Genomic DNA, 27,983 nt, shown 5'->3' with positions numbered 1-27,983 from the left:
TTGGCTCCCAGCCGCTAGGAGGAACAGGGAGGGATCCATGCCCAGTCCCAGCGTGGAGAAGGAAGCGGTCCGAGAAAGTCCGCATCTCCACACAAGACAGGACGGGACCTATTAGCCGAAGCAAAGGAGGAGAGTGAAGCTTTAAGTTGTCTTCGAAAAGCTTCTTTACATGGGGGATAAGAAATGACATCTACAGCGAGCGAGAGGAGGGCGTTTGCTCATAAAATCAACCGGTGAGGCAGTAACAGAAGTTATTGTTTAACAGCTAACGCACAGTTGTGCCGTGAGAGTGACCTGCTGGACACATAGCCAGTTAGCTAGGATTTGAAAGGTATTAGTGACCATAAACCGGTCGGTTTAAACACCACTGCACCTGCCGGAAATAAAACATATCTCTATTAAAACAGTTTGCACCCTCATAAATTATATCGGGCATTTTGAAGAGTTAAATAGCATGTTTTGTTTAAGGTAGCGTAGCATCGCAGGAGCATTGTCATTAACAATGCACAAGCTAACGTTACTGCAGGATAATATTGTGAATCGGAGGGCTAATCTAATGTCCCAGATTTTCATTATACGTCTTAACATAAAGTACCCTTAAAGGAACTGCTTTATACTTACCAACATGTTACCAAGTGACATTCATTGTGATGTTTTCCTCTTGTTTCGTGTGAACGCCTCGCAGCATTATTGTAGCAACCTGTTTCCACATGTTGTAAACTGGTTTTCCTTTCACTCGAAAGGTTATAGTACTGCATGGGCTGAACATTTAGTATGTGTGACTATACTTAATAAATATTGACAAGATTCCAGGAGAAATCGTGAAGGCATGTCACATCTGTCAGCTAGATATTTGAATACCATGGCATAACAACACTGATAGTATTTGCAACCAAGTGCCTCCCTGCATGCTACAATAGCCCGTTTTCATGAATGGGGATCCCCCAAACCTTGATATTGTCCAGTGCCTGTCTGGGCTTTATATTATTGCACCAAATCACCCCATCGTCACAGTTCATTTAAAGAAACAGCTTTGCCTTCCAAATCCAGATAGCTTCTCAAGAAGACAAACAGGATGACAGATTCTTATCATTGACCTGCAAGTGAATTATTTTCTCACCACAGTGAAAAACGTTCTGAAATCATGTCAGTACAGAGGTTATTTATACTTTGGACCAAGCATTTGTTTTCATTAATATTGCACTATTAGTAGCATGTCATTTTGTTTATATGCATGATGATTGTCAATAACATGTCCTGTAGAGAAATTAGCTCCCTTGGACAGTCTCCTACAGCATTCCCAAAGTCCTGTCTGCCGTCCCCCTCCATTGTTTTGTGCCGGATGCAGGAAAAGGGTGGGAAGGGGTGTTCAGGCTATTGCCCTTGCAGTCCATAGCGTTCCTCTTTCCTGTTTTAAATCAAGGCTGCTCAAACTTTTTCTAAATCTTTTAAGGTTAAAGCGAGTGATTATAAAATCATAAAATTCTAAAGAGGCTGATTTCAAATAATGCTACGTCAGAAAATCTTGTTACATCTCAGAGATTGGAGGAGAGGTCATTCATCTCTGCTTTGCAGTCCATGTGTATTGATGGAATGACGGCATGAACTGTAGCTATGTAATCATGAGAACTATGGTTTGGGAAATGTTAAAGCCTTTGCAGCTGTGTATATGAGAGAAGCAGACATTATGTGGTTGTGAAGGAGCAGCTGCCTGCTGTCTCAGTGAGAGGATTGTTTTTTTTTCTTTTTCCTGCTTTGTCTCTCTATAAGCCTCCCATTTGCCGTTGGTCCACAAAGGCCATGGACAGAGTTCTGGCTCTCTGCCTGCTCCCTGGAGCCGGCTCGCCACCTCTCTGTGAGATCCGCTCGAGTCCCTATTCAGAACAACTGCTGGCCTTCACCCCGTTTACAGTACCAGAAGCTGAACACTTCTGCTTTACAGATTATAGAACTTTAACACAGATTCTGAAACACAACAAGCATCATCAATTTAAAAAAGTATTTATTCATACGGCCTAGTTTCTTATTCTGTGGTGTTACTTTCTAAGATCCCTAAGTTGAGCATGCAAATATTGGCATGATTAGGACATTTCTGTCAAATAAAATATTTTGTATCCCTCTTGACCATTAACAGGATTCTTTACAGCTAGTCTTCATGTTTGTACATGTGTGCCATTGTTAAGTGTTTCCCAGCTGACACATCTCTCATATCTTTCTCCTACTCAGGACGGTAGCTGCAGAAGTCAGAAAACAAGTTTCCAGAGACTATGGCTCTCCTCAGCTGACCAAGAAACGAGGAGGCGCACACCAACCTGTGAGTCACCCTGTGTTTAACCTGCTCGCCAATTGAGGTTGATGGGTAGCTTTGTTATATTAAGTTGAAGTTTAAATACAAGGATACGGCCTCTCATTACTCCTTGTAAGTCCTTCTGATCTTGCTGATCAGATAATGGTCTTTGATTATGACCATGTCAATAGTTATTTGAACCTAAAAGTCTAACCTTGATCGACAGTTGCCCCTGACGGAGGTGGTTGAGCCTGTCGACTTTGAGGAGTATGTGAGCAGTCACGCTCCTGGGGTGGAGCCCGGCCCGCTCCGACAGCTCATTGAGTTCCCCCAGGATGACCTGGAGCTCCTCCCGCTGGACAAAGAGTGCATTACACTGGAGCCCCCACTGCCTGAGGAAGAAGAGTGAGTCCAACTAATGGCCAACCCAACCCTCGTACTGTATCACACATCCCTTTATGGTCTTTACACTGCTCTACACACAGAGGAACAATATTACTGTGATGGAGGACAGGCATTACCAGAGATAAGAACAAACCCTTTCTCTCTGAGACACTGAATGAACATAAATATTAAAAGCATGCTTTGCTCAATTATTTATGTGTTTTTTTCCTATGTAGCTCTCTAGATCCCAGAGTGAGAGATGCCTTATCAGTCTACACAGATGACTGGCTCGTCATTCAAAGGAAGTAAGTGGTGTCAGTTGTAGTACCAGCTGACTTATCCTACAAGTACACGTTTCTTCTACTTTTCCCAGTTCATTGTACACGTCATTGACAGTACAATTAATACAAGGGCAACTTTTCTTCTGACTTCCTGCAGATATCAGCGCTACAGCAGTACATACAGCCCTCAGAGCTCTGAGCGGCAGAGGGAGCGGCAGCGAGGACTGCACAAACAGACCTTTGAGCTGGACGAGACGGCTGCTGCTGAGCGCCAGGACGATCAGGTAGCTGGTGGTGATGTTCAAAGCACTTGTTATCATGACCGCTGAGTGACCATTCAGTGTTTTAAGGTTCATTAGACCTATCTACTTATCCCTACAGTGTTGCCAGGAGGAAAAGCTTAGAGGCTTTAATATGCCCCTGAAACTCCCATGATTTGGTACCTGGACCAAGAGATTATTAGAATTGGGCATTAACGAGTTTTTCGTTTTAAATTGTCTTTAGAATGTCAAAACATAAAGAAGTATGTTCATCTCAGTTTCTAAAATCCTAATCTTTTTAAAAATCTAATATAATCAGTTTAATATTATAAAGCAGGAAATCTCTATATTTGAGAGGCTAAAACTGCATTACATGACATGAAACATTATCTAAACAAATAACCAATTATCAAAAAGTTGGTTCTCCTTTTCTGTTGCTTGGCTGATCCATTACTTGACTAGTCGTAGCAGCGGAGTGGAGAAAAGCCAGCCAATAAAGCTGGTGTCTCATGATGTGGAAGGCAGTATGAGTTGTATTGTGCTCAGCGATTTGATCATATGGAGATTGAGTAATGGATAAATGGAAATACCTTGTCAATCATCCATTCCACAGTAACCACATGAGTCATTTAAATGGGTAGAAAGGTTATCTGATCTGTGGGATATTGTTCTATGGAGGAGGGCTCCACTTCTTATGCTATGAGCACTTAGGTGACATATTTGCCTGGAAGGGGGGAAAAAAAACACATGATCTCACCTCTTTGTTTCCCTCCCGTGTGCTTCAGGATGACGCAAAGCGGCGTTCAGTCAGCCTCGATGAGACTCCTCGGGGAAGCTGGGCCTCCAGTATTTTCGACTTGAAGAATTCCTCCCCTGACGCCATCCTGCCGTCTGTGCTGGAGCGTGCAGCCGCAGAGGACATGGACCGCCGCAATACTGAGGCCCGCCTGCAGGGGCGCCACAGCGACCTGCTGGGCCTTTACCCGCCCCCCGATGAGGTTCGAATTATACCAATCTGTATCTGCCTCTGTGGCAGTAAAAACTATGTTATTGTCAAAAAATTGTGAATATATAATATACAAAAGATACTTTATAAACGCTGGTTTATATTAAAAATGACCTTCCCTTTTATTTGGATTTCCAATCAGTGTTGATGGTAAAAATGCAGACTATTGAAGCAAGAAACTCCTCAGTGCATTTTATATTATAATAGGGTATGATCTCAGAGATTACTACCGCAACAAGCATAATTCATTTGGAAATGTTGGTAGATTTAGTCTCCATTTGTAAAGCTCAGTGTCATTATTGGATTTCCATAATGTCTACAAACCCAGCAGCTTGTACAGAACTGTTTGCTTTTCTCCCTACTCAATGTTCTCCTCTTTCTAGATCCATCCTTCCTCCTTTATATCTGTGTACACACTTTAGCTCTCTCTGCCACTAGGTTGCCATGACATCTGTGTAAATGTCATGCCGGTGTGTGTATTGTACATGGCTTTTTGTGTGTGTGTGTGACAGGATGAAGCAGTAGAGCGATGCGCTGTCCCTGAAGTTCCCAAGGAACACTGTGGCCAGAGGATCATGGTTAAGTGTCTTTCTCTGAAGTGAGTAACAGTTAGAATATATGGTCTGATATCATCATTACAATAAATCCTATTGTCATTATACCCGTGATCTCCAACTATATTGTGTTTGTTTTTCAGGTTTGAAATAGAAATTGAGCCAATATTTGGAACAATTGCCCTGTATGACGTCAAGGAAAAGAAGAAGGTATTTTTTTTTCTTCCAGCAGATCAGTTTTTATTTGATCATTATTCTTCCAATTACTTTGACTCTGTAAAACCACTTACGTAATGCTGAGCTCATGCCTACCTAATTGAATTTCCCTTGTCTCAAAAAGCTCTAAGTGGTCTTGCCTTTTTAGATCTCTTTATCAAAACTGAATTAAAATCCCTTGACGTTCATTTCCATTATCCTCTTTCTTGCCCCTCCTTCTGCTGTTTCCTGCTTATCTGGATATTCCCTCCAACAGATCTCTGAGAATTTCTACTTCGACCTGAACTCCGATCAGATGAAAGGGATGCTTAAACCTCACACACCTCACATAGCCATTTCCACACTGGCCCGTTCTGCCATTTTCTCCATCACATACCCTTCGGCTGATATCTTCTTGGTCATTAAGGTATTGAGAGAACCTAATTGTACAAGAATCTGACTTAATGTTAATGGCACAACATATATTTTATTACCTTGTTTGCCTTTCATTTGGCATTTAAATGCTACTTATGTTAGGTCAAATATTAGTGTGTGATTACAAAATCTTGATTCTGGTGTAAAAACAGTCTTCTTGTATTTCAGCTCGAGAAAGTCCTTCAACAAGGAGACATTGGAGAATGCTGTGAACCCTACATGGTTATGAAAGAGTCTGATTCCTCCAAGGTAATGGAGCCAAAAAAGTGTTTTAAACTGTTGCAATGCTCGGGGCCGGCGGCCAGCTCGCTCATGGGACCATTTTACTGTCTAGTCAAAACCATTACCCAATTCTGCCCGGAAAGCTGCAATATTTACCATCCATTTTGGCAGGCCAAGTTGGCCACTGCAGTTATTTTCAGCACATCTTTTCATGTTTTTTGTTCTCATATTTTGTCTGCTCAGCACAAGGAGAAGCTAGAGAAGCTGCGTCTGCAGGCAGATCAGTCATGTAGTCGTCTCGGCCGTTTCCGCATGCCTTTCGCCTGGACGGCCATTCACCTGCTCAACATCGTCAGCAGTGTGGGGGGTCTGGATCGTTCGGACCCTGACTCCGACTCTGGTACATAAAACACATCTTAGTTTTTTACAAAATGTTCTAACATGCACGGACTAACACAGAGCATTCATTTTACAGTGACAAAGCACTGTATCAGTAACATTCATGCACATACCTCTCTAATGTGATGTTGTTTCTTCCTGCCAGAGCGAAAAGGCCTTGGAACATGGAATGACAGAAAGAAAAAGGGATTAGAGCGGATGAGTGTTGGGGACGACATGTGTAACTTTGCCACTTTCCGTCCAGCAACATTGACCGTCACCAACTTCTTCAAACAGGTCAGACTCATTTAGTTGTTCATCTTTTTACAGTAATCCCGACTGTGGTTTATGATTTAATGGAGCCAAATTACTCATGTTTTTATCAGTAAAGAGTATTGTCACTCTTAATGAGAACAAGTTGAGGAGCTAACAGTTACCAATAATCTGTTACATTTTACCTGCATCTTGTTTGACAACAGACCACTCAAAGATGGATGCCTTTCAAAAAGACTGGGCACTTGCCATTATACCATTTAAGGGGGATAACACAGCTTTTTACCATAGAAAGAATTGTAAAATGAAGAAATTCTGGCAATCATTTTTAAATTGTTATTGGTTTTCCAGTGAAATCCTTGGTTTTGTGGTTGCGTAACTATTTTTCCATTGTATTAGTGAGTTAAGATAAAATATACATTAGAAATTGCAATGAACCTACAATGTAAGTAGTAGTAGTACTAGTAGTAGTTGACATTGTAGTGAAGCTATTATAACTATATAATACTGAGATTTATTTCATCCCAATACACACTCTGCTCCTGTTTGTGAACATAAAGGAGGGGGACAGACTGAGTGATGAAGACCTCTACAAGTATCTGGCTGATATGCGCAGACCGTCCTCTGTCCTGCGACGACTGAGGCCTGTGACAGGTAAACAGGAGCATACGCCATCGTGTGAATGAATGTAGAAGGGTTTACGGGTGTTTCGTGATAAACAGTCTCCTATCTTTTGTCCCTCAGCCCAGTTGAAGATCGACATCTCCCCGGCTCCGGACTCGCCTCACTACTGTCTGTCACCGGAGTTGCTGCATGTGAAGCCTTACCCCGACCTGCGTGTGCGCCCGACCAAAGAGGTGTTGGAGTTCCCTGCTCGCTCTGTTTACACTCCTCACACAAACTACAGGTGAGTGTGTTCACCTAAAACACACACACACACACACACATTTACACAAATATTATGTAAGTTGACCCACAGAACAAATATACTTTCACCCCTTCATTACATGCATGAATCAATGTGTTTGTCTAGGTATTGATTTGTCCAGACTTGAGTTCTTCTGCAATACACGCACATCTTATCCAATAATTTAAAAAACTTTATTTGATAGGCTCCGTTTAAAAACAAAGTTAACTAGTGCATCAAAGAGAACACAAACAGAGAGCTGCGACAACAAGCACATAATCATAAGAGGACTAACAAAATCTTTTCTAGCATGGCAGTAGATCTATAGCACACACTGTAGGCTTGGAAGGGAGTGCGGTGTAGACTGGGAGACTTCAGTGGTGAAAGTAAAGGTCTATGTCATAGCTTCAGTCTGAAAGCAGAAAATGAAACATATTTAATCAAATATAAACAACAAACGTTCAAAAATACTTAACAAGTGACTGACCATCCTCTGCAGTTTGGAGAGCTGCTCATTCTGAGTCTCGATGTTCTGTTTCTGAAACTGGGTCAAATGCTGTAAACCTTTCAAGGTGTTGGATTGCTCCTCTGCTCTCCTCTAAAAACAGGAATATAGTTAAAGTAACTTATTTATTAACAAATCAGTGACTGGTGTTTAACTAATTCTAGTCGCACTGTGCTTTTACATTACCAAAAGCAAGTACGGCCTGGTTAATGTGAAGTAAGGCTGCAACATGATTTGAAAATGTTTCCTGGTTTTGGCTTCCAACAATAAAATAATAACGCATTTGTAGGGCTTATATTGATAAAAAAAAGAGTTAAACATTAGCAGGTTGTTGAATGTGAAAGTGTGATACAAGTTTTGTCCTTTTTTAAAATAATCATAATCTCAATCTTGATCCGAAATAATCTCATCATCATTTTGTCCATAATCGTGCAGCCCAGAGGGTGTCTCTACATTTGCAGCTCTCTGTTACCTGCAGCTCTTTGATGTTGGTGTTGAGATACATCTCCAGCTTCTTCACTTTTGTTTTGAGCTCCACTTCTTCCTGCTCCACGCTGGCCAGCCAGTCTTTAGTCAACTTGGTCTGAGCCTGTTGCTTGGCCATCTGGGCCTGTCAATAGAGCATGTGCACATATTATCTGTTCCCCAAACTACCATCCCAGTGCAGCTGGCAGCTGCCTGCTCTGTGCTGGGACACACAGCTCTCTAATGACACCCTCACTCTCAGATGAAAGAGTTACATTGATTAATTTACAGGAAGGGTTTTAAAGAAGGAAAAGAGTAGGATGCCTACAGTAAGTAAGAGCAGCTGCATTAATGCTTTTGTAGACGTAGTATAGATCTGCCATGTTATGTCTATTTGACATGTCTTTTCTCTTTAATCTGTCAGGGATTTTACATTCTCTACTTATTGTGTCTATCCCTCCACTCCTGCATGTTAGATCTACAGTTTGATTGTTGTTCTCAGTGATTATCTCTGCTGCAATAACTCGTTCAGCAGCACCCGAGGAATCGGTTGTTTACATATTTTGGTGTTTTCTTACCTGTAGCAACTCTATGGCGGCTTTTATCTGTTTCTCCACCTCCGCAGCCTGCTCAGTCTGCCTCTCCAGTTTTTCTAGAGTCCCCTCATGGCTCCTTAAAGTCTGTCTGATTTTAACTATCTTCGCCTCTGTGGTTTCATAAACATAGTTGAGCGATTCGCTGAACTGTATGACGCCAAACATGAGCACGTTGACGTCTTCCTGCGGCGCAGCCTTGTTCTCCACCTTGCTTGTCCTGCTGAAAGGAGCTGCATGGACTGCTCTCAAACCCCCGGCCAAAAATAGCAGGCACAGACCCGAGATAATCTTCATGACAGCAGTTACAAAATCACCGTGGTCTATCTATATTGTCTTTCACTGCTGCAGACAGTTAAGGAGAGCGCTTGCTTGTTGTAAAATCTTGAGAACGATGAAGGAAAGCTAGAAAATCCGCACTTCTTTGTCGCAGGTGTTGGCATCATCAGGATCCCCAGTAGATGATGAGTTTGGAGGGTGGTCAGTGTGCCTTATATTGTATGTCTACATGCAATACCATAGTGAAACATTAGCTCAGCTGTGGTTTGATCCCGGGTCTTGTCTGTGGCCTTAGTCTCAGTGACCCTGCCTGCTTTAACCCCTGAGAGACTGATGTAGTCGTTCACGTCCCACCACATGTGCAATACATAACTTTGAATATGGTTTCCTTTTGTTTGATATGTGTATAATCGCAGTCAGCGTTGTGTGTGTGAAGTTATTTTAAAGTTATGTGATTTTGTGGTGTGTCATTGTCCTTGACAAGTGAATACACTCTGCTGTTTGGATAAAATATGAACAAATGTTACCTCTACTGTTTGCCTTGGACACTAGTTATGGTGACTGTCATTTAGCCAATACAGGGTCACACTTTCCCCATGTGTGCACACATGACAATCTTATCTTTTTATTTTCTAATAAATGCTTTTGTAAGTTTTTAGGAATGATTGAAACAGAATCAGACAACGTAACAAGATCCAGCTGGCGTGTGAAACTACATTCTACGTTTTTTTATGATTGTCTTTTGATGCCAATCAACCACTTACCCTTAACTCCTTCATTCATTTGCAGTAGTTTTATTAAATGCTGTCCTTGTTATCTTGTTCATCTTCTGCCTTTTTATTATTTTGCCTTTCAGGAATCTCCTCTATGTTTACCCACAAAGTCTGAACTTCAGCAGTCGTCAGGGCTCAGTGAGAAACATCGCTGTGAAGGTTCAGTTCATGGCCGCAGAGGACCCAAGTCAAGCTCTGCAGGTGAGTCACACTCAGTATAATGAAACTCACAAAGGGCAGCTTGCGGCAGTGTAATAGTATATGAGGTTTTCTTGGAAGAGTAAGCCTCATCAAAGGGGCTTATGTTTGAGCTCAAAGGGAAGGAAAACTTAGTGATCTTTTTTGTTTATTGAATATCAAATGGTTGATTCACAATAAGCATTACTGGCTTAAAGTAACATTGTTTATTGCAACCTGATTGGATGTTTGACATTCACTATGTGGAATCATGTAAAGGCAGTCTTAAATTAGAAGGCTTTCTGTCCAATAGTTTTTGAGAAAGAACAATATTTATAATTTTTTTGAAGAAATCCTGTTTGTGCCGGAAAACTAAACCATATGAGTATTCAAATTTAAGGTCTGAACAAAGTTTTAAACGATCAGTCGATAAAAAATAATTAGCAATTTTGATTTATTTTGAATCAATTTTATGAATAATTTCAGTCATATTTTCAGGATGAAATAGTGGAACGATAATATTGTTCTCTGATTCCAACCTCATGAGAGGATTTCCTGGTTTTATATCATTCAGATGTAATTCGGAACTCAATATTTTTCTTTGCTATTTATTCTTTCGGTTGAACAAAACAAAAATGAACAAAACAAATATGCTTTGCTCTGTGAAATTGTAATGGCCATTTTTCAGAGTTTCATTGCCTTAATGATTATCAGTTAATTGAAAACATTTTCGGCGTTAAACTCCATCTTGAAAATAATCTGTATTTTCAGCCCTGGGTTAAACACATCTCTAGAGGGAAACTTTAAAATAGTTCATCCATAAGGATACTTGTGTCAAATAACTTCCCCCTATTTGTCAAGGAGCAACTAAGTGTACACTGTTCTATTTGACTAGGTCATCTTCGGGAAGTCCAGTTGTTCAGAGTTCATGCAGGAGGCGTACACTCCCATAATCTACCATAACAAGTAAGGCCCCGTCATCCTTTGACCTTCACTGCACTGGAGTCTGTCCAACTTGCTTTTAACATTGTGTTTACCTCTTGGTCACAGATCTCCTGAGTTCTATGAGGAGATAAAGATGAAGATTCCTGCCAACCTGACAGACAACCACCATCTACTGTTCACCTTCTACCACATCAGCTGCCAAACCAAACAGAACACCCCTCTGGAGACTCCTGTGGGCTACACTGTGAGTACACTCCTTCCACCCACACACTTGCTTGTTTGATCGCGCCTTCTGTTGTCTTGCCATCATTGAGCGATCGCGTGTCTCTCTGTCTGCCTGCAGTGGATCCCTCTGATGCAGCATGGCCGACTACGCACCGGCTCCTTCAGTCTGCCTGTGTCTGTGGAAAAGCCGCCACCCAGCTACTCTGTGCTCACCCCTGACGTGAGTGTGTAGAAAGTGATGATGCGAAAATCAGTCAGCCTGTCATTACCTTCTACTTTTGTAACTGAGTTGGATGTCTCTCTGCGGCAGGTTCAGCTCCCAGGAATGAAGTGGGTGGATAACCACAAAGGAGTGTTCAATGTGGAGGTGACAGCGGCCTCCTCGGTTCACACTCAGGTACGCAAATGTGCTTTTTAGGCTTACGTTTCTCCTTCACCTGTACTTGTTCTTCTCACACTTTTAAAAAGCCCTTTTGTAAATAGGGAAGGGTTAGGGAAGGTCCTGAAAATTATTATTATTCATCATAGTCCGGCACTGGCTCACTGTGGACTGATACTTGGATAAGTCCCAGTTCACCTCCTGGGCCCTGCCGTGGTTCCCTTGAGCAAGGTACTGAACACCCCCCACCACCACTCACCGGGGGCTGTACAAGAGCTGCCCACTGCTCCTAGTACTAGGATGGGTCAAACTTCACTGTGTGTTCTGTGCTGTGTGCATGTGTGACATAATAAAGAGGGTTTCATCCTCCGATTGTAATTATTAATTACAGCATCCCTAGTCTGTCTGTAGCCCTACACACACATCCAGCAGTGTATAGTTATAACAATAATAAATAGACAGACAGACAGACAGACAGACAGACAGACAGACAGACAGACAGACAGACAGACAGACAGACAATAAATAGATAAAGTTGAATTGTGAAGCACCTTGCATAAAAGATGTGCTTTAAAACAGGAAACACATTGAAAGATAATAAAGAATACATCTGCAGAGGAAAAAGCCATTTGAAAGAGGAGCGAATAAAAGGTGCTAGAAGAAGGTTTGGTTAAAGAAATATTTTTAAGTGTTGTATAAACATTTCCACAGAGCCATCTCTTTAATTTCTTCGGTTTTGCTCAACCACAGTTTGGGAGCATAGTGGGTGGTGGGGAGCTATATCCCCAATTGTCTCTTTAGTGGGGTTTAGAGTGTCTAGAAGAACAGCATTGGAGGATCTAATGGCTCGTGAAGGAACATAAGACAACAGGGAGTCTGTGATGTAGGCGATCCTGAGCTTTGTATTCAAGTTGATGACTTTAGAATCAATTCTAGAAGAAACAGGGAGCCTGTACTGCATGCATTACATCACTTAGTTCAAGTCATACTTAATATTTGTTCTGTTGTTAACTCTAGGACCCCCACCTGGATAAGTTCTTCACTCTAGTATATGTTCTGGAGGAGTACTCGTTCCCCTTCCGCCTGAAGGACGTCATCATTACCGAAGCAAACATGGAGGGGGAGCTGAAGGCCAGCATGGCTGCCCTGAGAGGCGCTCTGCTGGATACCTGTGTCAGGTTCCTGCATCAGCTGCTCAACAAGCTCATTCAGCTCATCGTCTACCCACCGGTCATCGCTGGCCAAATCGGTGAGTGAGTTCTGAAGGACAGCCATTTAAGATCTGAAGTGCACTTCCCAGAACTGAAATGCTAATTTTGATCAGTTGAGTGGATAATGTGACGGTGATTAACCGCTACCTCCAAGGGACATAAGAGGACTGGAGCACACTGATTGATTTTCAACCTTTAATTGTGCAAACAGACTAAAGTTTCAACACTACTGTGCGCCATGTTTTCAATAATACGTGGTACTATTATTGAAGATTTAGCCAACTAAACTGTGAATTATTTATTTTTATTTTCTGTTATAACAGCCAAAGGCAATATAACAGTATATAAATATAAAACTAGAAATAGTCATTCAATAAAAAAGCAAGACGTACTTGTTCCAAAAAATATCGTCTTTCAGCTTATTATGATTTAATTTAATAAAACTATTTATTTGACTTATCAAGAAGCATTACTGTACATCCTTACATTTCTTATTTTCAGCTACATAGAGCACTAAACAACATGGTATATGCCAATATCATCCTTTGTTTGTAATTACTACATCAAATACAGTGTAAAGTGTGGAAAATGAAGATTAATATTTCAAGTGTAAATGATGGCATTTTAAAATGATAGAGGATATTATTGTGTCCTGTTTCAAACCATAGTTTGGTTAACAGTTGCTATACTCACTTTTTAATTCTCCACAGTGAACCTTGGCCGGGCTGCCTTCGAAGCTATGTCTCTGTTGGTCAACCAGATCCACAAGAACCTGGAGGGAAACCAGGACCAGCACGGCCGCAACAACCTGCTGTCGTCCTACATCCACTACTGCTTCCGCCTGCCAACCGCCGAACCTCCAATTCCCCAGACAGGTGAGTCCCTGATCTGAGCCGCACAGTCGTTATCTGAGAACAGAACCTTTCACTGCCCCACATGCACCCTTTAGATCGGGCACATGGCAGTTGCCTCGCTAATATTTCACTCTGTAACATTTCTATTCGTCTATCTCCATGAGTAGCTGGTAAGCAGTCCTACGACATACCGATGCAGTATGCCACATTATCGAGAACAACAGCCCGGCCGAGCAGCCTTCACCTGGCCCGCTCCAAGAGCATCAGCAACTCCAACCCCGACCTGGCCAGCAGTCCGGTTTCTCCTGACGAGGAGGTGCAGAGGATCATTGGGAGCAAGGTGAGCTGCACACATGCTATTCTCATTAGAGCTGTGTTTTGGAAAAGCTTAACTCCACCAATTCATCATAGAAATACTTCACCGTCAAAACCTATCAATTGCACATTTATAACTCACCCCTGTTACCTTGAGTTTTCTTGAATGCCTCCAAGGTGGACAAAGAATCTCTTCACGCAGTCCATGCAATATAATCCAAGTGTCATTGAACCAGTTGTATGCTCACTTAATCCCATCCATGTGCATTTTTGCTAAAACATTGAAACACAACACACATTTCCACATAAAGTGTCATCTTGCACAGGCTGGACTCACAGAGACTTTTTCGCTTTTACCCATTTACTTTAATTCCACAAGAATTATCTCCATTTTTAGTCACTAAAGAGAGTTCACTGAATAGACATGCAATAAAAATAATTCAAGGCAACACAGGGTGAGTAATTGTTACTCAAATGGTCATTTTGGGGAGAAGTACCAGTTCAATACTTCTGTAAAGATTTAAAGTTTTACATTTTGCATGTTTATTGAAGTCTGTAATGTATTTGCTCTCTGCCTTGTGTTCTCATTGTTTATTGTGCACTTTCCTTTCATTTGCTCAGTTATAAGCTATTTTATATGTTAAGATTAGCAGCGATTTTTTTTCTATTATGAATCTCCATCCTGTTCTTTCCCTTGTAAATTTAGAAAAGAAACAATGAAAACAAATGATTAACTGTGTGTTTTCATGGTTCCCAGGTGACGTATTCCCACTCGGTTCTTGTGTTTGCATTCTCAGTCTGTCAGTTGGTTTCATAGACGGTGTTTGACAGTCCCTGCAGATTCAGTACGCTTAGGTTGACTGATAGCTCTGTGCCCACAGTTAATGATGCTGCTTATGTAATTATTCTTGTGCCTTTGTTACATTCAGTACCTCCAGCCCTCCCTTTTGCCCCCCCCCCTGCTTTCTTTGCTAATTCAAGCTTCACTTCTCTACACTCCCTGACCTTTATTTGTTCCTTACCGATGTTATCCTTTGAGTAATCATGTTTATAAATGACCTTCCCTTCACTCACTGTGCCCTTGCCTCCTGCCGCACTCTGTGTGTTTGTGTTGTGTGTATCTCTGGTGGCTTCCGGCAGGGTATTGACCGCTCCCACTCCTGGGTAAACTCTGCTTATGCCCCCGGGGGCTCCAGATCTGTGCTGCGCCGAAACCCCAACTCCAGCTGTGAGCTCAAGCAGGTGCCAAATCCCCCCTCCTTCTCCTCACCTTCACCTCCTACTCACCACCTCCATCCTTTTCCATCTTTGATCAACTCTCGCAGGTCATTCCTCACCTCAGTTCTCAGGGGTTGTGTGTGTTTCTGCTAGCCTCCCGTCACTCACGTTGTATCTCGTCTGTCTTTCATAATTCATCCTCTCACCGCTGACTAACAGACCATATCTGCTGGGTTTGAGAGACATAATCTCTGCCTGTGGCTCTTACCAGAGATTATAAAGAGTTCTCTGCCCACCCATCCATTTCCATTCATCCATTTTCACATCACTTTGTCCTCATCTCCGTGTTTTCACCTCACCACCACTCCATGTCAGGCAAGCGACCGCAGCTGCAATCGCATGTCTGCCTTTCTGGACAGCGTGGCATTGTTTTCAGTTCCCCCAAGGCAGATTACCAAGAAGGTAAAGCTGACATCTATCATGACAAACTGTAAAAGTGACATTTTTCACATCAAACTAACACATTTTGATGTCTTAACTTTCATCAACTTTCCCTGTCATGAACATTCATCATCATTCATGACATTTTAACAATTGTCTCTTTCTGTAAGTTGGTGTGATTTATGTTTGTTGATACTCACATTGAATATTTCATATAGTCATTCTGTGGCAGATGAATGAGTTACATTTAACTTGAAAAAATAAAACATGATTATTTATTTTACTCAATTTATTGCATTTTATTTACCTGTATTATGGATTGAATAACTGTATAACAAACACACCACTGTATCTTAAAGCTCATTTATTATATGAGATGATTTGCTCATGTAAGCTGAACTGATCTCCATGTTGGTCCATGTGCAGCTGCTCCATGAGGAGCTGTCACTGCAGTGGGTGGTCAGCTCCAGCACGGTGAGGGAAGCAGCGCTGCAGCAGGCCTGGTTTTTCTTCCAGCTTATGGTGAGTGTGGCTTTGTAAAATTGAATTAATCTTACACCACTTTTGTAAGAGACAAAACAAAAAACAAGCCTCAAAATGCTACTACCTCCTTTGACCACCCTAGGAACCATTGTTATAGCAGGATAGGTGATATTCTCATGAAATGACTGTTTCCTTATGTGCCCTCTCCTCTAGACAAAGAGCATGTCACATCACTTGTTCCTGAGCTCCAAGTTGGACATTGCCCGGCGTCAGCGTTTCCCTGACCGCTTTGTGGACGACGTCGCCGCACTTGTGTGTGCCATCAGTGCAGACATCGCCAGTCGATACCACAAAGTAACCCAAATCCCACAAGCCAAACCATAAGCAGTTCAAGAAATTAGCTCATGAAAGTCCATTTTTTGTTAATGAACAAAATATTGAATAATTAAAGCTGGCCAGATGGTTTGTGAAAGGTTTTGACCAATAGAAAGTTGCCCTGTCTCTTAAGAATGCTCCACCTTTATTGGTTGCAGTGATTTTAATAACCCACCATTCCAGAAAATGTCATTATGTCTGGTTTTCTTTTTATATATATCATATCTTCCCTTTTATTTAATCATATGTACTCTTGCTCACTCATGGCCACTGTCTCGATCTCTCTTGGTTTAACCCCCCCCCCCTTTCTCTCTCAGGATGTGGAGCTTGTGGAGAGGCTGAATAGCAGTCTGGCTTTTTTCCTGAATGACCTGCTGTCTCTCATGGACCGGGGCTTTGTGTTCAACCTCATCCGCTCCTACTACAAACAGGTGCTCCTCTCCCTGTGTTCTTTAATATCACACTCTTTAAATCCCAATCCCTGTTTTAAACAAACTGGTGTGTTAAACAGATTGCCAACAAGCTTCAAACGTCGCAGAACCCCAGCTCTCTGATTGCGCTGAGGGTGGACTTCAGTCGAATCGTTTGCAGCCACGAGCACTACGTCATCCTCAACCTGCCGTGCTCCACCCTCAGCCCTCCAGCCTCGCCCTCCCCCTCCACCTCCTCCACCACCTCACAGGTACTTAAGCGGGCGGGAAATACAACATAACAGATTTAAGTTTTGCGTGGAGGCTTTGTCAAAGAAGCTTTGAATGTCTCGTCATATTTTATGATGTCATCACCCCGAAACACCAAAACAAAATCCTTATTTTAGATTTTTTTCTGTTTTAGAATCTAAATGTTATGAGTTATGAATGTCTCTTCAAACTATTTAATAAAGCCCTATTGTTTTCATATACTTATTTCCTTCTATCTCATCTTGTCCTTCCACTCTGTATCCTCAGAGTTCAGCGTTCTCCAGTATGGTGCAGGACCAGCGTGTGGCCACCATGTTTGAGCTCTCCGTCCCTTTCCGCCAGCAGCACTTCCTGTCTGGCCTGATGCTTACTGAACTCTCTCTCATCCTTGATCCTGAAGGAGAAGGGTAAGCTCTTACTGGTTGCAAATATATAAGAATCAGGAGTTTCATTCAGTTCCCCTATAAACTTCAACAAAGTGTGCTGATGTAATCTTTTTTTACTCACAGGGTTTCTTTCCTTCATAAAAAGGCCATTAGTGCTGTTCACTCCCTGCTGTGCAGCCATGATGCAGACCCCCGTTACACTGACCCTCAGGTCAGAGCCCACATCGCTCAGCTCTACCTGCCCCTCATCCCCATCGTCATGGAGACGTTCCATCAGCTCCACGACTTCTCTGGTTAGCACAACATATATGCCACCCACTGATATCGTCGTTATGGCGATCCACCTCCTCCGCACAGTCACTTTATTTGAAAAAACCATTCCTGTATTTATTGAGTGCTTTTTCCTGTTTCTTTCTAGACTCCTCGCCTGCTCGGGGCCGCCATAGCACAGCCCACGCCGACGATGCTGACCCAGACAGCGGCAGCACTATCAGTCAGTCTGTTGCCATGGCGATTGCCGGCTCCCCTTTGCCGCATGTCAAAACCAACCAGTTTGTGCTGCCCACAGCGGTGAGTGATAGCGGCAGGGGTCAGGCTGCTCCCCCGGGCCCTACAGGCTGACCTCTGTGTGGGAGGTTTTCAGTGTTTGCATTATCTCCTGTTGTTGTTTTCTACAACGTTAGTACGACTGCTCCTCTCAGCCTGTAGATGGCTCTCCGTTCCTTTCCTCACTGTAAACAGCCATTTTGTTCTGAGGCAGATTAAAAGACTGGCTCTGAATTTGTGTATTTTTCTTCACCAGGCTGGGCGCCAGTCCAGCTCTCTGTCTGCAGACTGCAGCAGGACTCTGCTGGTGAGCTTCCTGTGGGTGCTGAAGAACGCAGATGCTGCTCTCCTGGAGCGCTGGGTGTCTGATTTGTCTGTACTTCAAATCAACCGCCTGCTGGATCTGCTGCTTCTCTGTGTCTCCTGCTTTGAATACAAGGTACAATAACCATGCTGTTTCACTACTGTAGAGTCTTTATCATTTATACATTTAAAAAAAGTAGAAACAAGCTTACAAATGCAAACAGAGCTACTTCACATTATTACAAATATGGCAGTAGTTGTTTAAAAGAAGTTGCCAATGTTGGTTTATTACTAGAACAAAATCCTTGTTTTTTCCTGATTCGTTTATTGTGTTGATTGTAGGGGAAAAAGTCTCTGGAGAGAATCAACAGCCTGACGTTCAAAAAGTCTCAGGACATGAAGGCCCGACTGGAGGAAGCCATTCTGGGTACCATCGGGGCTCGCCAGGAGATGGTGCGCCGCTGCAGAGGTAAGTAGCATGAGAGCGCAGTAATGGGTGAGAGTGTGTAGCTGTTTTTATTATTTTTACGTTTGTGTTCATCAAAAATGTCATTTGTTTACTTTTCTAGAGAGGAGTCCCTACGGCAGTCAGGAGAACGTTAGGTGGCGGAAGAATGTCACACACTGGAGACAAAATACAGACAGAGTCGATAAGTATGTTTACATTTATTTAGTGATTACAATCTAAATCATAAACATGGTATACCATGATGTCTCTTCTTGTAAACACTGTCTGAATGTTATACTGATGGGTGTGAAATAACTCCTTACAGGACTAAAGCTGAAATGGAGCAGGAGTCAGTGGTGGATGGTAACTTAGCTACAGAGGCTTCTCTGGTAGTACTGGACACTCTGGAGATCGTTGTCAAGGTGAAGCAATCATCAATCACGCCCAACCGAACAGTAATGTCCACTTAGTGTAGAAATGTCTTGCTGTAATTTGTGGTGTCTCTCTGTCAGACTGTAGTGGCCTCGGAGCTGAAGGAGAGTGTTCTGGGAGGAGTGCTGAGAGTGCTTCTCCACAGCATGGCAGGCAACCAGAGCGCCCTCTTCCTGCAGCACTGCTTCACTACACAGAGGGCTCTGGTCTTCAAGGTACATGATGGGAACAGTTCTCTATTATAGTTTATTAGTTAGTGTATAGCAATCTGATGTCAATGCAGATTAAATATTCAAAAGTAACACACCTTTTTTCATGCTTAAATTGTTCTCCTTCCTTGTTAAGAATCTAACAACTACAGACTAATTCCAACTAAGACTATTTCCTCTATTTAAGGAAATCAACTAAATTATTTCAGGTGTAATTTGCCTAAAATGGACTCTGCAAAGGTTTAATTTCTTGTTGTCCAAAATAAATACGTTTTTTATGTAATCATTTATAAAGCTCTTCTGTTAAAGTTTCCTAACAACCTGACATGTCTCATTGAAATCTAAACCAGAACAATATCCAGTATCTACTGAATCTTAGATATCCCGCATGCACACAAGAATGTTGGCATATATCCCTGAAACAAGAATTTGATATTCACCTTAAAGATTTTAAAGCTTTACTATCTAATGTGTTTTTTTATGATACTTTTGACTGTTTTTTTTTATTGTGTAGTTGTGAATGTTTCTGCTTGTCTCTCTTGGAAAAGAGACCTTGATGTCAGTGAGACAGACTATGTTACCTTTAGTTATACATTGCATACAAAATGAGTGTATATGTGTGTGTAGTTCCCAGAGATGCTGTTTGAGGAAGACACGGAGCTTTGTGCCGACCTGTGCCTGCGTCTCCTGCGTCACTGCGGCAGCAGTGTCGGCTCTGTCAGAAGTCACGCCTCCGCCTCTCTGTACCTGCTCATGAGGCAGAACTTTGAGATTGGAAATGTAAGTCTGGACAATGTGTTTGCACTGTTGACCATCTTTCTTTAATATTCTTGTAAAAATCAGGGATATGTCAGTAAAACAAAATGGATCTAAAGGACACGTACTGTACAGGATGTTTGAGGAATAGATGCTCTATTAATACTGAGTCTCAATCTTTCCTAACCCCTTTTACCAGAACTTTGCTAGAGTAAAGATGCAAGTCACAATGTCCCTGTCATCCCTGGTGGGAACGTCGCAAAACTTCAATGAGGATCATCTTCGTCACTCTCTCAAGACGATCCTGACATATGCTGAGGAGGACCTGGAGCTGCGAGACACGCCTTTCCCAGAGCAGGCATGTAACCGCTTCTGTAAAAAAGTCTAATCTGGAGCGACAAATATTGATAAGACTTATATATGTATATATATATAATGTGCTGCGTTGCTCTTTTGAAACTGCAGGTCCAAGATCTGGTGTTCAACCTGCACATGATTCTTACCGACACTGTAAAAATGAAAGAGCATCAGCAGGATCCAGAGATGCTCATTGACCTAATGTACAGGTACTGCAACACACATGAATACGGCCTGCATACAACAAGAAAGTGTCTGATATTATATAAATAAAGACCCTGATATTTGACTGTTTTTCTTTTCCAAGGATTGCAAAGGGCTACCAGAACTCCCCTGACCTGCGTCTCACGTGGCTCCAGAACATGGCAGGAAAACACTCTGAGAGAGGGAACCACGCTGAAGCGGCCCACTGTCTTGTCCACAGCGCAGCGCTGGTGGCAGAATACCTCAACATGCTGGAGGACTGCCGCTACCTTCCCATCGGATGTGTCACCTTTCAGGTCAGTGCAGGCTCACTCTCTCCAGCAGTGCGGCAGAATGAGATAAAAGATAGCCCCCAAACACAGAGACTCAAGCCTGCAATTATTTGAATGTGCAAATATAAATAGTTTATATGAAACAACTGGAAATGAATCAGGATTGAGGGATAGACAACATTTGACTAATATTTATTGTAAAAATGTACTCTTGTGTCTCATGATGAAAATATATTTATATCATCATTATTAATCTGCCATCCAGGATGGATTGATTTTAATTACAGAATGTAAACTGGATTTTCCCCTTAAGCAGCAGATGTAAAGGCTAACCTGTTAGCAATCAAGCACAAAAGGAATCTGATAAAGCAACATGCAAAATGCGTGCTTGCACCCTGATTGATTTTAAATGTAAAATATAAAGAAAGAAAAAACATTATGACACCAATGTTGTGTAGTAACCCTTGTGTGCAAAATGTAAACTGGAGAAATGTATTACGAATGTAGCTTGTAAATTGGAAAAACTTTTAGTGTTAGTTTATTTATTCTTATATTATGTGCGTTACCCAATCTAATAGTGTGTTATTGTTTGTCTCTATCCTCACTTTTGCTGTATCAATGTACATTTCCCTCTGCGGGACAAATACAGGTATTCTGATTATTTAAATATGATCTATTTCAGTATCCTGCATTTTGACTTATTTTGTTTACCTATTACCAGCTGCCCCCCGGGAGAGAAGCACTGCTGTACTGCACATGGGTCACTTCAGTTTCCTGTATGTATAACAATGTTATTTTTCCCTCAGAATATTTCCTCGAACGTATTGGAAGAGTCAGCTGTATCCGATGACGTCCTGTCTCCAGAGGAGGAGGGGATTTGTGCTGGGAAATACTTCAGTGAGTCCGGCCTGGTGGGCCTCCTGGAGCAAGCAGCTGCCTCTTTTAACATGGTACGACTCATATTCTCCGACCACATGGTGACAGACTGTTACAGCATTACCATGGCTGAAGGAGTGTTGTGTGATTGGGCGCTATTGTATGAAACTGGCTCTCCGTTGTTCTGTCACCCCAGGCTGCCATGTACGAGGCCATAAATGAAGTATACAAGATACTGCTGCCAATCCATGAAGCCAACAGAGACTTCAAAAAGCTGGCTACTGTCCACGGAAAGCTGCAGGATGCCTTCAACAAAGTCTACAACCAAGTGAGTTGACCTGCAAAAACTGCCCTCTTTATTATTTATGAGAAAATAAACTTCATTCTGGATTCTTTCTTATGTATCTTTTCTTTTTTCTACTTTTTCAGAGTTCCGGATGGGAGGTAATGTGTTCATTTGTTTTTAAGAATATTACATGTAAGGTAAAACTGTTTCAGAAATGACTTTTATTCTGTATTGACAATGTTTTCTTTCTTTTTTTATTGCTGGTCCTCTTCTCTCTGGTGACATGTTACTGGTGAGTGTAACCCAACTGGCTTTCACTTTGACATTTCTCAAACCACTCTTACGAAATAGTTGCCATCGCTTTTCCTCCGCCTTATTGTTGGGAAACGGCTTCTTAACCTAGATTTATATTTTCTCTTTGTCCCACAAAATGAGTGTTTTTTTTGCTCAGTTTACATATTTCAACTTTAAAAAATCCTGTCTCTTATCCTGTCTTCAGTGTTTAGAGAATGTTTGGGACCTACTTCCGGGTGGGTTTCTATGGCTGCCGGTTTGGAGACCTGGATGAACAAGAGTTTGTCTACAAGGAGCCATCGATCACCAAATTAGCCGAGATCTCCCACAGACTTGAGGCATGTAAACTACTGTAAAAAAAAAGGTGTCAATAATGATTTATGAGAATCCTATTTCTAAAGATGAATCCCTTTAATACACAGGAGTTCTACTCAGAGAAGTTTGGGGATGAGGCAGTTGAAATTATCAAGGATTCCAACCCAGTGGACAAAAACAAACTGGATCCCAACAAGGTAGGATTATACGTATTTACATTAAGAGACTGATAATAAATCAATACTGAATTTGCCAAAGTTGTAATTGTGTCGATGGTTGTTGTTTCAGGCCTACCTCCAGATCACCTACGTTGAGCCATACTTTGACACATATGAGCTAAAGGAAAGAATCACGTACTTTGACAAGAACTACAACCTGCGTACTTTCATGTACTGTACTCCCTTCACTCTGGACGGCCGGGCCCACGGCGACCTGAATGAGCAGTATAAACGCAAAAGCATCCTCACAACATCTCACGCGTTCCCTTACATCAAGACACGCATCAATGTTATCCACAAAGAGGAGGTGTGTGTCTCTGCTCAACCGTTGTGTCATGTTTCCATTCAACTAAACTGCATGGACCATTATGGGCCTATTTTGTCCCAAATTACAACACAGTTTTAACATGTGGTTAATGTTTTAAATTGAAAGAAAACAAAAACAAAACTACCTGATTAGGTATGGATAAAATATTATGTTTTGCCTTTAAATGAGTATGTTTATTTTGTAAGCTAAGGACATAAATAAATAAAACAGGTATAGTTTATTTAGCAAACAAAGCTGCTGTTTTGGGGAAATATGGTCAGTGTTTTTATGAATGTAGTGCATGGGGGAAAAAGTAGTTGACTATTTCTGTCTTTTGTTCTCCAGATCATTCTTGTCCCCATGGAGGTGGCCATTGAGGACATGCAGAAGAAGACTCAGGAGCTCGCCTTTGCTACAAACCAAGACCCTGCAGACGCCAAGATGCTGCAGATGGTGCTGCAGGGCTCTGTGGGCACCACCGTCAACCAGGTGCATACTTAAGTGCTTTACTGATGGTGTTTAACTGTAATGCATTTAAAATGTCAAAATCCCACATCCTCCTGAAAAATTAATCCCATCCAAAATTGGGTTAAAAGTCTGGGACATTCCTGAACAGAGATGTAACCGTCTCTCCCTCACAGGGCCCCCTGGAGGTGGCGCAGGTCTTTCTCTCCGACATTCCTGATGACCCAAAGCTGTTCCGCCATCACAACAAACTACGCCTCTGCTTTAAAGACTTCACAAAGAGGTGATGACACACTCCACGGCCCAGACGCAGATTGCTGTGTAACTAATAAAAACAAACCTCAACCCTCCATGTGTCCTCTGCTTTTTTCCGTGCAGGTGTGAGGATGCCCTGAGGAAGAATAAAGCACTGATTGGGCCGGATCAAAAGGAGTACCACAGAGAGATGGAGAGGAATTACATTAAACTGAAAGAAGCTCTGGGTCCTCTCATCAACCGCAAGATCCCCCAGCTATACAGGAGCCTGCCAGTTCAGACTACGCAAACACAACGGTAACTTGAGACACACACACACAGACACACACACACACCCACGCACAGAAAGACACAAAATGAGATCATGCCACTTCTCAAATCCATCTGACCAACACAAGAGAAACTTAAAACCAAAACTCATCATACCCTAGATCACAGTCTGATAGAATCGGTGTTTATGCACACACAATGCAGTGACGGAAAACTTCTCACACTTCTTCAAGAATGTCCAATCACTTTTGTAAGAAAGTTTGCAAATTATTGCAGCCTGTTTGACTATGGAAACTATCACCATATGTTTTCATCTGCTTTTGGCAATAGCTCTGTGTTTGCATGTGAGGGCCTGAGGACTGCTGCTTCATAATCAAAAGCAGAGCTACAGTCGACAGCACCTGCCAGAGAGATGCTTTAAAACTGAGACAAATGAGGGTCTGACAAAAGAGAAATATCAGTTTCTTAACATTACATTGTATGTTACAATGTTACACGTTACAATGGGACAACATGGGACTTACTGTTAATACTCTGTGAACTAGAAAGTCCACGAACAATAAAGAAATGATGGTGCGGTTTTACCTCATTCCTACTCTTTGAAAGGAGATACTCATTCAAAGTGACGCAGGCTTAAAGTGGGGCACCACAGAAAGACACTATTCACCACGATCACTCCCTGGTTTGGAATGTATCTCTCAAATGAACTAATAATAAATAATTCAGGAATCACAGGAATTAATACAACACCTTTTTTTTGTAGATTTTCTGATGCACTGATAGCAAAATGAACCATAACACTTGAAGTAATCATGTTCTTGCTTTTCTCTCGCAGGAACTCCTACAGTAGGTCTAGTCTCCGCAGAGGGGAATGTTGAGGCAGCAAACTGGACAACAACAGAAAAAAAAAACAAGCTTTATAAATTAGCCTCATCTCGTCCCGGCTGTTCCCCCTCCCCCAACTGTATAGCTCACCAACTGTCACAAGCACACGCGCCGTCCTCTTTCTTGTCCAGCTCGTTATTTTAAGGGCCACCCAGACACGCCATAATCCCCTCCCCAGCAATGCCTCCACACACACCCTTGTCACCTCTCTTCCTGCTAAGCCATCTCCCCCGTCACCAGCACTCTCACACCTCTCTAGGAGAAAACCTCGGATGTTTATTCTGGAGGTTATCTGCACTGTAAACATCGACATGTGGAGCGAGGCTCTGACATGTCCGTGTTTTTAAACCAAGCTTTCAGAAGTAGTCTCCTCAAAGTAATCTCTCTGAGCTTGATCTGCTTTTAACTTAAGTTTTTACAGGACTAGAGCAAACACATTTTGCATCCAAATCGTTTGGGAGTTCGTGCATGTTTTCCTTTTGCTTCTTGTGTTTGCTTTCGAAGAGGCTTTGGTTCGTCTGCCTTGTGTCTTGGCCTTATTTCATTTAGAAGAGATTTTTTCTAAACTATGCCTGGTAGAAGTCACTGCCAGACCTTGGTTATTAAATAGTCCCAGGGAGATTTTCTTTTGTTATCAACAGACCAAATAACTGACATTCCTCATTCCTGAAGTTGTCACATTTATCTGCCTATCGCTTATAAGAATTCATTAAAGGGCAGAGGTGGGCTGCCAGCTCCGGTCTCAGTCCCAGTCTGAACTGTGCTAGCAGTTTGAGGAAGGAAGGGACATTTTAATGTTTTTAAAAATGTGAAATTCTCTTGTAAAGCACTGCAGTCACATCAGAGGTTTATCACAGAACCAGGCCATTTCCCTTACCCACACATATGTTTAAACTGTGACATGTTACTATCACACTACAGTACAGACTGATAACTGAATACATGTTGTATTTAATGCTGTCAAAAGGCACTTCAAATGTCTTGTATGTGTTCAACACCCCGGTTGTGGCAAAGCTTTTTCCAACAACTGTATCAATTATATTGCACTATTGTAAACAAATTGCAGCACATTAACACTGTAACTACTAAAATGTCCGTGCTTTTGTTATTTTAAAAGGCTGGAAACTGTTTTTTTATCAATTAGATCAACTTTTTTTATTTATTTACAATGTCTTTTTTCTACCGCTTTCTATTAAATTCTTCTTCCAATGCCTCGGGTCAGCTTTTATTTGTGTGGGCGACAGAGCTGAAGAATAGACATTGTAGTAATTAAATATGTTATGTTCCCTTTAGGGGCCATAAGATACTAAATACTGTCTGTATTACACTACACTGTAATACAATATTTCTATTAGTATTATGTTTCTCTTGTCAGTCAAAAGTTTAATTTTTGTGATACGTTTTTATTTTATTATCTGGCGTATATTTTACAAGTTATATTGTATATTTAAACACAGAACAAAGCAAAAACTAAAAGGATATGACAAACTCAGACTAACAATGCAGTACATAGGATCCCCCAGAAAAACAAAGTACAACATAAACACAGAGGTTAAGAAAACAAACACTTTCCTGTTCCCCTAGCCTACTCAATCTTAAACACTTCTACCAACTCTAACTTCATGTAACTCTTTTAGTTAAGGTAGTTTAAGTCACTTCTTGCAACCTGTTGTAACTCTTATTTGTAGGTTAAAGAGTTATTGTCTGAGTCAAAAACTTACATGGCCTAATTTTTAATATTTCTAATTTCTATTCCTGGTTCAGGACTGCTTCAGCATTTGCATTTATGCTTTGTTATTTGGAACTTTAACCAGGAACACCTGCTGTATCTGTGTGGTGAATCAACTCTGATAGAACAGCTGTACTTAGTTTGTGATTGACTGATTAGTTAGTTCACTGTAGTTTTTGGTAAACATTCAAATATGCAACCTAAAAAACCTCAGTGCCCTCTGCTAAATCACAGTGCTTTACATTCACACAGTCCTGCATTATTTTTGTTACATGTTCGGCGAAACGCAGCCAAGATGTATGGTATCCAGATGTCCTCCTGGCTCTCCTTTTCCATAGCATTAGTCTTCATTTCCTGTGGCGGTAGGATGATCCACATTATAGCCTGCAATGTTTGTGTAATTTACCAAAATAAAGGGCCCTGCATTAATAATTGGGTACTTTACAAAGACTTGCGATGGCTCAGTCAATCAGACCTGAGCACCGGAGGTTTTACACATTAGAAAGTCACTCGATACTCAGCCCGTGGTTGTTGTGGGAACGTTTATAAAAATCAGTGTGAATATTGACTTTTAAACGTTGGATCCAAAAAGCTTTGTTACCATCTAAATGGATAGGGAAATATTTTGAAGGTGCTGCTCCTTCACATCCTTTTTCATGCAACTATGACAAATATTGATATGTTTTTATATTTTTGTTCTGTTTGTGTATATGTCTGTTTTTTTATTCATTGGATGTAGGTACTCGTATTTCCTGGGAACTTGTTGTACTTGCAGATGTTTCCCTGCTGGCCCCTGCAGACATCGTACGTGTTAGGGGGATCTGTCAGCTCCTTCCACTGATGTCGACGGAGGCCCTTCAACTTCCCCTGGTTAGTCAGGAAGGTCATTGATATACAAAGAACTTGAAGGTTCAGGAGATCAAGTACTGTGTTTAACTTTTAGATATACATAATTTAACCTCTATTTGCCAGCTTTAGTTACTACCAATTAAGTGTTTTCAGTTTATAAAATATGCTGTGCCTCAGATTAAAATATCCAACAGTAGACTTCAAAATGTGCTCCACCTTCA

At 41.7% G+C, this 27,983-nt stretch overlaps 2 protein-coding genes across 5 annotated transcripts; one reads left to right on the top strand and one right to left on the bottom strand.

Moving 5' to 3' along the window:
* The first annotated feature begins 6 nt into the window (after positions 1–6).
* On the top strand, positions 7–26,395 carry LOC134877948 (dedicator of cytokinesis protein 7-like). Of its 3 annotated transcripts, XM_063903650.1 has the most exons (50): positions 7–233; positions 2,227–2,314; positions 2,514–2,692; positions 2,908–2,976; positions 3,110–3,236; positions 3,998–4,210; positions 4,731–4,816; positions 4,916–4,982; positions 5,245–5,394; positions 5,571–5,651; positions 5,868–6,024; positions 6,169–6,299; positions 6,836–6,929; positions 7,020–7,182; positions 9,881–9,998; positions 10,870–10,940; positions 11,025–11,163; positions 11,263–11,364; positions 11,455–11,541; positions 12,541–12,772; positions 13,445–13,609; positions 13,756–13,928; positions 15,044–15,145; positions 15,497–15,583; positions 15,989–16,084; positions 16,259–16,399; positions 16,738–16,851; positions 16,932–17,102; positions 17,368–17,507; positions 17,610–17,779; positions 17,905–18,056; positions 18,289–18,471; positions 18,678–18,804; positions 18,905–18,989; positions 19,109–19,205; positions 19,296–19,430; positions 20,052–20,204; positions 20,380–20,538; positions 20,646–20,746; positions 20,845–21,037; positions 21,820–21,963; positions 22,086–22,217; positions 22,319–22,333; positions 22,682–22,807; positions 22,892–22,981; positions 23,073–23,309; positions 23,655–23,798; positions 23,951–24,057; positions 24,153–24,326; positions 25,135–26,395. In XM_063903650.1, exons 1-50 carry the CDS (start codon positions 184–186, stop codon positions 25,175–25,177), a joined length of 6,360 nt encoding a protein of 2,119 aa, XP_063759720.1. In that variant the 5' UTR covers positions 7–183; the 3' UTR covers positions 25,178–26,395. The 3 variants fall into 3 exon arrangements, with proteins under 3 accessions (XP_063759720.1, XP_063759722.1, XP_063759721.1); XM_063903652.1 differs by lacking the exon at positions 15,044–15,145; XM_063903651.1 differs by lacking the exon at positions 15,497–15,583.
* On the bottom strand, positions 7,355–9,227 carry angptl8 (angiopoietin like 8). Of its 2 annotated transcripts, XM_063903653.1 has the most exons (4): positions 8,731–9,225; positions 8,160–8,297; positions 7,670–7,780; positions 7,355–7,594 (listed from the first exon to the last, which is right to left on the bottom strand). In XM_063903653.1, exons 1-4 carry the CDS (start codon positions 9,040–9,042, stop codon positions 7,577–7,579), a joined length of 579 nt encoding a protein of 192 aa, XP_063759723.1. In that variant the 5' UTR covers positions 9,043–9,225; the 3' UTR covers positions 7,355–7,576. The 2 variants fall into 2 exon arrangements, with proteins under 2 accessions (XP_063759723.1, XP_063759724.1); XM_063903654.1 differs by lacking the exon at positions 7,670–7,780 and having other exon boundaries at positions 8,731–9,227.
* Positions 26,396–27,983: the final 1,588 nt, after the last annotated feature.

Source organism: Eleginops maclovinus, chromosome 16 (assembly GCF_036324505.1).
Source record: "Eleginops maclovinus isolate JMC-PN-2008 ecotype Puerto Natales chromosome 16, JC_Emac_rtc_rv5, whole genome shotgun sequence".
NCBI lineage: Eukaryota > Metazoa > Chordata > Actinopteri > Perciformes > Eleginopidae > Eleginops > Eleginops maclovinus.
This window is presented reverse-complemented; position numbering and strand designations above follow the sequence as displayed.

What these genes read in the sequence shown, in the direction of transcription:
- LOC134877948 (XM_063903650.1), top strand. Translation starts at nt 184, where the DNA reads ATGACATCTACAGCGAGCGAGAGGAGGGCGTTTGCTCATAAAATCAAC. An exon ending in AGAGGATCATTGGGAGCAAG is followed by an intron (nt 13,929 to 15,043) that starts GTGAGCTGCACA and finishes GGCTTCCGGCAG; the next exon opens with GGTATTGACCGCTCCCACTC. An exon ending in CCAGCTGTGAGCTCAAGCAG is followed by an intron (nt 15,146 to 15,496) that starts GTGCCAAATCCC and finishes ACTCCATGTCAG; the next exon opens with GCAAGCGACCGCAGCTGCAA.
- angptl8 (XM_063903653.1), bottom strand. Translation starts at nt 9,042, where the DNA reads ATGAAGATTATCTCGGGTCTGTGCCTGCTATTTTTGGCCGGGGGTTTG. An exon ending in CCGCCATAGAGTTGCTACAG is followed by an intron (nt 8,298 to 8,730) that starts GTAAGAAAACAC and finishes CTCTATTGACAG; the next exon opens with GCCCAGATGGCCAAGCAACA. An exon ending in CCAACATCAAAGAGCTGCAG is followed by an intron (nt 7,781 to 8,159) that starts GTAACAGAGAGC and finishes TCCTGTTTTTAG; the next exon opens with AGGAGAGCAGAGGAGCAATC.